The following is a 7,920-nucleotide window of genomic DNA, read 5'->3' on the forward strand; positions in this document are numbered from 1 at the left end:
GAGAGAGAGAGAGAGAGAGAGAGAGAGAGAGAGAGAGAGAGAGAGAGAGAGAGAGAGAGAGAGAGAGAGAGAGAGAGAGATGAGTTTTGAAGACTGCCTTGTGAATCAGAATGCATAGGCTGTTACTCTCAGTGGAAAGAGTCCAATCTGGGGCTTACAGGGACAATTTAGACCATGATACCAAAGCTTTTTGGATCCAAAAAGTTACCAGAAATGTCTTCACTGTGAATGTACATTACCAGAAAATGTGCCTTTTATTTTCTCTCTTATCCATGTTAAAGGAGAGGGAAAGCTACAGATATCCCCTTCTACCTCTTTTGATTGAAAATAAAATTTTGGGGAGAAAGGTGTCTAAATGACTCAGGAGAATGGTAATCTTTCATTCCCTATGTCACCAATTCATTTCTATTAACCCAAGATGCTTTTTTGAAGGCTTGTAAACTCATCAATGTCTTAGTTGTTTTTTTTTTTTTTTTTCCTTTTGGAGGGCAATTGGGGTTAAGTAACTTGCCCACGGTTACACGGCTAGATTTTGTGTGTGTGTGTGTTAAGTGTCTGAGGCCAGAATTGAACTCGGATCCTCCCAACTCCTGGGCCGGTGCTCTTACTTACTGCGCCACCTAGCCACCCCTTTAATTGTTTTTTAATGGACACGTAGCCAGATGACAGTGATAGGTGCCATAGAGATAGTTTCAGAAGGGGACAAAAATAAAAGGGGAATATCATTCAATGCTTCTTCCTAACCTCTGAGGAGTTCTTTTGATGCAGTTAGAACTTATTAGTGGAACAGTGAAGAAGATTGTAGAGCAGTGGCTCTCTTTCCCCCTCTACTCCACAAGAAAAAAAAAAAAGATTCCAGACATCAGGAATTTTAAAGTTCATGTTAATATGCCATTTTCCTGGAAGAAAGCTATTAAAAAAAAACAACTTGGATAAGAAAGTTTTTGCCTGGATTTAAAATCTTATTAAAAAATCCACAATTGAAGTAATATGCATGAGTTGGGAAGGGGAGAGTTTAAGGAGTTTATTAAACTTCCCTGTTATGTAGCAGCAAATGCTCTCTAAATGAGTGATTTAGTGACTGTGTAAGAAGTATGGAAGATGACCCATACACAAAATCTACTATTTGAGATCAAATTATCGGAATGAAATTTGGGTACAGTTAGCTGTCTCTTGGTCTCATAACGTACGGGAACATGACTGCTGAAGTGAACTCCTGGGTTACTCTGGTAGGGGAACGCCTTGCCAGGCCTCTGGGGTCTCTGACTTTGGGCCTCCCAAGGTACCAAGACCACAGAGAAAGCAGCGAGAAGGAAAAACAGGGGCTTCTGAACCTTCCTTATATACAGACAGTGGTTAGAGTGCTAGACCTGGAGTCAGGAACACTTAAATTCAAATCTGATCTCACACACATACTAAGTGTGTGACTGAGTAAGTCACTTAACCTCTTTGCCTCAGTTTCCTCAATTGCAAAATGAATATAATAATACCATCTATCTCACAGGGTTGTTGAAAGAGCAAATGAGTTGAAATTTGCGAAAGCACTTAGCACAATTCCTGCCCCATAGTAGGCACTATACAAATGCTTATCCTTTTCCCTTCTTTCCCCTTCAAAAACTTAAAACATAACATTTCTAACATTTTTTTACCCTTCTTTTTGATCTTGCTTTGGGCTTTCCAGCATTTTAACTGATGGAGAGGCAAAATGTTATCTTGACTCTATACTCACACCTATGCTTTATGATCTTAAGCAATATAATTGATTAAGAGAATGAAGAAGGGAGGGGGAGGAACAAGGTATATAGGGAGGAGGAGCTGATATTGGAAATTTATCACTTACTGCTCAGATTGCTCTCCTGACCTTGGACTGGGTCCTCTGAGACTTTCTAATCTGTAGATTCCCAGGATGAGCCACCTCCCTCTGTGTGCATGGCCATTATGTATCTAGCCACAACTCTCTGGGATTTTGGAAGAAGGGCTTCCTGACTCAAGGAGACAAGGGTAGCAAAGAGCATAGAAGAACAAAAGTGCCATTAAGTCTGTCCTAAATGCATGGCTTAACCCAGTTTTCTTCAGCCAGTCTCTAAACTTGAAAAGATTCATTATCTGTGCAGTAACAGGTTAACATTTCGCTAGGGTTTTTACTCAGCACTTTATATATTGGGGTGTCTCGCATCCATGGGATGGATCAGAAGCCAAAGTCGGGGAGAAAAAAGGTGTGTCATTACAACGCAGTAAAGGATAAATGATCCTTTTAATTTATTGAAAATTTGTATCATCTTTGTACAGAGAAATTAAATTACATCAGAAGGATATGTTCTATTGCAGGACAGAATTCATACAAAGAGGCAGAATATCAATCACTGGGGCAGGATTTCTCAACTACATATTAGAGACTTTTGCCCGTACTTTTCTAAAGCAGGGCGCCCAGAAGGTAAGCTTATTTCCCTTCCTTCTCCTAATCACTGGCATTCCTACCTTGCTGAGGCCTTATTCAAGTCTCTTTAAAGCACTATTCATTCTGATAATTTCACTTTGGATTTCATGCATTCTGTGAGCTTTGGAGCTGACTGGAAAAGTCCAGACCAGAAAAAAAAATCTCATTCTTTCTCCTTGCTTTTTGATATAAGCCAAACTATATAGCCTTTCAGTTTTATTTCTCCAATTACCCACAGGAACGCTTTGCTTAATTCAGACGGTTCTACTCACTATCTCCCACCATGATTTGCATTTTATTGCCTCTATACCAGGGATTCTTGACTTTTTCTTTTTTTTGGCCATGGATTTTGTTTGGTACTCTGAATCCCCTGGACCACTTCTCAGAATAATGCTTTTAAATGTATAAAGAAAATATATAGAATTATGAAAGAAACCAATTATATTGAAGTAAAGGCATAATCTTTTTTTTTCTGTCCAAGTTCATGGAACCCCTGAAATCCATCCACAAATGCTGCAGTGAGCACCCTTGATCTATGACAATAGAGGTGATGACTTGATCTTTGGCTTCATTGGTATGAAGTGAGGAAAGTAGCCTTATCAGTGTAGGTTGACATCTTTGCAACTTGCAATCTTAGAGAGTTTCTAGAAAAGTGAGGTGGTACAGTAGATAGAACAATGGGCTGGGAATAAGGAAGACCTCCTCCTGAGTTCAAATATGACCTCAGACATGTTCTAGCTATATGACCGGGCAAGTTTCTTCCCTTGTTTACCTTAGTTTCTTTATCTGTAAAATGAGCTGGAGAAGGAAATGGCAAAGCACTCCAGTATCTTTGCCAGGAAAACTCCAAATGGGGCCACAACACGGCTGAAATGATTGAACAACAACAAAGAGCTACAGTTCTCAAAACCAGGGGTCCTCAAAATCCTTTTTAATGTTGTTGTTCAAATAGTGCAAACAGGGTTATGGGACTTGTCCAGGTCCACACAACCAATAAGTATCTGAGGCTAGCTTTGAAACTCAGTTCTTTATGACTCCAGGTCCAACACTCTATCCAATGGACCACTTAGTTGCCCCTAGATCCTTACAAAAGTCAAAACTATTTTCATAATGAGATATTTTAATTTTTCATATGATAAATATTGATAACTATAACCTATACAAATAAGAGCTCTTGAGGTGGGAGGAAGTGTCCTCAATAATTTAAAAGAGCAAAATGAGGTCATGAGACCACAAAGCCTCTGAGAGCTCAAGTGACTTTCCCATAGTCACATTTGCCAGAATCAGGACTTGAACCCAGACCTTCTTGGCCTTGAGACTGGCTTTCTATTCACTATGTCCTTCTGTCTATTTTGTCTGCTAATTCTATTCCCACTTCGCATATTATTCTCTCCACTCCTCCCTGCTTATCCAGAACTTGCCCAGTCTTCAGTGCCCATCTAAAGGTCCATGAAGTCTTCTCCTAGTACTTCCAATACTGTCCATGGCAATATTTCTTCCTACACCTGTCACCTATTGTCTGTATCAGATATTGGACCCTTAACTACAGTGTTTAACTTTGCAGGTATTTGTGTCTTGTCTCTAAAACTTGACATTTAAAAAATTTATATAAGAATCCTTCCCAGTACCTAGTGTAGTGCTAAACACAGACCAGATGTTTCCTGAATATTTGTTGAATGAATGAAAGAAAATAGAATCAGCAATGTACTCTACAATGTTTTTTATGGATAAGACCATAATAATTTTTGAATGATTTCAAAGCTTTAAAGTAATGTTCTTTTTTTGTTTTGTTTTTTGTTTTTGTTTTTTTGTCTTTATTAATTTGATTGCTTTTAGTTTACAAGATTAAATCCCATAATTCCTTGAGTTTCAAATTTTCTCTCCCTCCCTCCCTTCCCTGCCTAAAGTAATGTTCTTAAAGAGATCGATGCTTTCAAATAAATTTCTCTGTTCTCCATGACTCAAAATGTCTTAGAAACAGTACAGCTTTTCTCCTGTTCATATCTTACTTTCTTCTAATTTATTTATTGTTTAATGGCTTTTATTTCGTTTGGAAGCTTTTTAGGGTGTACTCTATGTGCTTTAACATCTTGATACAGTACCTTGGCATACAGTAAGCACTCAACAGACACGCAAGTATGTTGTAGTGGAGGGAGTATAAACCTTAGAGTTAGGAGGAAACTTAGACTAACATCCCAGCTCTGATACCTGTTACCTATGTGACTGGGCAAGCCATGTAGCCTTCATGAGTCTGTTCCCTTGCTACTTAACTTATAATGGTGTTTTCAACCAACAATTTAATAAGCATATATTAAGACTCTACTATGTGTCAGGCTCTGCTCTGGGTGCTTGAGATAGAAAGACAAGAGTGAACCAATCAGCAAGTCCTTACATTCTATGGAGAGAAAACATGTACATTTATAGATGTATGAAAAACACATGCAAAACAGGATTCAAGGTCATCTGTAGGGGAGGCCATTACTATCAGAGGGAACTAGTAAAAGTATCATGTAGAAGAGGCAGAGCTACCATGTTTCCCCGATAATAAGACCTATCCCGAAAATAAGCCCTCCCCTTACTGTGTAAGATTCCTCTAAAATAAGCCCTCCCCCGAAAATAAGCCTTATTGAGATTGCTACTGTAGTGAAGGTGATCCCTTGCGCTACACGCTACATTACGGTACCCTCTGTATGTACCGTTCCCCCCCCCCCCGGGTGAAACGCACGCTGCGCTCCGAGCTGCATCCAATCAGAGCTGCAGCAGTGAGCATGTCATCCTGTTCTTCCCCAGTGATTTGCTTATTGAATAAAGGTACATTTTTTGTTCACATTTACCTGTTTATTAAAATTGCTGTCAATGTTCATTAAAATAAGCCCTCCCCTGAAAATAAGCCCTCTAGTGTTTTTCTGTCCAAAAAATAATAAGACAGTGTCTTATTATCGGGGAAACACGGTATGTCTTGAAGGAAACATGGATTTCCAAGAGGGTGCAAGGGGGAGGGAGATCTTTCCAGGCACAGAGACAGGAGATAAAATTTAGTGAGTGAAGAACAGCATGAAGGTCAGTTTGTCTGTACTGTATAGAGACTGGAGGAGGAGAGTAAAGTGTAACAGACAGAAAAGGCAGAATGGGTTCAGGTTTCAGAGCTTTAAATGCCAAACAGAGGAGTTTGTATTTGATCCCACTGAAGATAAGGAGCTGCTGGAGTTGGTTGAGTGTGTGTGTGTGTGTGTGTGTGTTTGGGGGGTGCTTGCACTTGAGGAGCATTACTGTTGTAGCTGCACATGGGAGGATTTGAAAAGGCAAGAGGCCTGAGACAGGGTGTGAAATTAGGAAGCTATTGTTAGTCTAGGTGAGAAGTGATGAGGGTCTCCACTAGGGTGATGTGACAGGGGCTTCAATATAGACGTTATGTTCTTTGTCTGGGGACAAGCCTAGTGGAAGGAAGGAAGGAAGGAAGGAAGGAAGGAAGGAAGGAAGGAAGGAAGGAAGAAAGGAAGGAAGGAAGGAAGGAAGGAAGGAAGGAAGGAAGGAAGGAAGGAAGGATTAACCTCTTTCCATATGCCAGGCACTGTACTAAAGTATTTCATTTGGCTCTCTCAACAACCCTGGGAGGTATTATCATTATTGTGGCCATTTTACATTTGAAGAAACTGAGGTAGAGAGAAGTTAAGTGACTTCTCCAGGGTCACACAGTAACTAAGTTTCTAAGGCAAGGCTTGAACTCAGCCTTTCCTGAATCCAGGCCCAATGCTCTAGCCATTATACCACCTAGCTGTCTCTAGTAAAGTTCTGAGATGCTTTTTAACAGGAGGTTGACCATGAAGCAGTGATTCCTCCCCCTCCCCCCACCTCCCTGGCCAATACATAAGAACTATCTATTTAGACAGTTGTTTCCTAACTTTAGAGATGTGTATTCCTAGGGGCCTTGAAGTTGTTGATCCAGGGAGTTTGTGAGACTACCAAACATTGACTTTTTGCTCCTTATGCAGTGTGGCAGGAGGTTGGTCTGGGACTCATGATCAGGTCTTCTGGTCACCTCCCTTCTACCCACCTGCTCTAGGTGCATGGGGTATCTGAAGAAGACTAGCACCTCTGGAATGAGGCCTTGCCAAGCCCTTTTCAGGGCTGCTTTGGTGTCTACCTGGCACTTAACTCTCACCTGTGGTTCCAAGAAGCTGTGCCATGTTCAGTGGCCACACCCCATAAAATGTCTTAGCAGATTGGCTAAACCAGATTGAAGGTAGCCAATGGGTTTCAAACTTGCTGGTGAGTTGTGGGGGGATGTCTACTCCAAGAATGTGAAGACTCCAGTGGAATGGGTGGATGAGAACAATTTATTCCCACAGCCATGAAGGTAGCTAAAGCAGGTGCTTTGGAGTGCTTAGAACTTGGTCAGTCATTGAAGACACCCAATGACCTGCACCCCAGGTCATTGCCAATCATCACTTTTGTCTTGCTGTTGGATTTCAGTGTCTCTGAAGAAGAGTGAGGCTGATGACTTTGTGCAACTCTGCCTCACTTAAATCCAATTTATTCACAAGTCAGGATCTCATACTGTGATGTCACTGGTTTTCAAAAACGGACAAACAAAATTTGATACAGAATAAATAAGCAAATATCATGTCTAGAGGCTACAAAAAATTGTGTTATGCATGTATGCTTTCCTGAGCAGCATTATGGTTGTAGTGGAGAGAGGGTCCAATTTGGAATCAGAGTAAGTGGGGTTGAAGGCTCTCTGTTGATCCCTACTGACTCTATGCCCCAGGTAACTGTCATAGGTACAGGAGGTAGCTAGATGGTGCAGTGCATAGAATGCTGGGCATGGAGTCAGAAAGGCATGAGTTCAGTTCTGGCCTCAGACTTAATAGCTGTGTGACCCTGCACAAGTTGCTTAACCTCTGCCTCAGTTTCTTCTCCTATAAAATGAAGAGATAGTAATAGCACCTGCCTTACAGAGTTGTTGAAGGAATAATAGCTATACAGCGTTCAGCACAGTGTCTAGCACACAGTAGTAGGTAATATATTTTCTTTCCCTTTGCCTGCATGGACCTCTTTGGCAGTCTGGTTAAGCATAAGGACTCTTAGAATCATGTTTTTGAAGGCACAAAATAAAATCCATAGGATTACAAAAAAATCAATTATGTTGAAGTATAGATATAAAAAATGTTTAAAAATTTACAGACCCCCAAGTTAAGAGCCCTTTCAGAGCCTAAGGTTATAAGTTAGTTGTTGATCTGAATTGGTAGGTGATATTTCCTCACTAGGAGCTCCCTATAGTCAACCAATCAAACAACCGATCAGCAAGTGTTTATTAAGTACTTAGTAAATACCAGGCAAAAATCACATGGTATCTCTCTCCATGGTGTTCAGGTTTTGTTGGTGAAGTATCATGTACATATCAGTTAGTTATATATAAAATAAATACCAGGTAAATCTCTCTCTCTCTCTCTCTCTCTCTCTCTCTCTCTCTCTCTCTCTCT

General features: G+C 40.5%; 1 protein-coding gene across 3 annotated transcripts in view; it reads left to right on the forward strand.

The window, feature by feature from the left end:
- Positions 1-7,920, forward strand: part of PRELID2 (PRELI domain containing 2) — a 141,335-nt gene that overhangs the window by 64,095 nt on the left and 69,320 nt on the right. For all 3 annotated transcript variants that reach the window (XM_069102688.1, XM_069102687.1, XM_069102686.1), the window contains exon 5: positions 2,329-2,434. In XM_069102688.1, coding sequence (XP_068958789.1) covers positions 2,329-2,434 — 106 coding nt within the window. The remainder of the gene's footprint in view (positions 1-2,328; positions 2,435-7,920) is intronic.

Source organism: Petaurus breviceps, unplaced genomic scaffold (genome assembly GCF_028583685.1).
Source record: "Petaurus breviceps papuanus isolate PSGF00001 unplaced genomic scaffold, PetGlider_PUasm1.0 551, whole genome shotgun sequence".
NCBI lineage: Eukaryota > Metazoa > Chordata > Mammalia > Diprotodontia > Petauridae > Petaurus > Petaurus breviceps.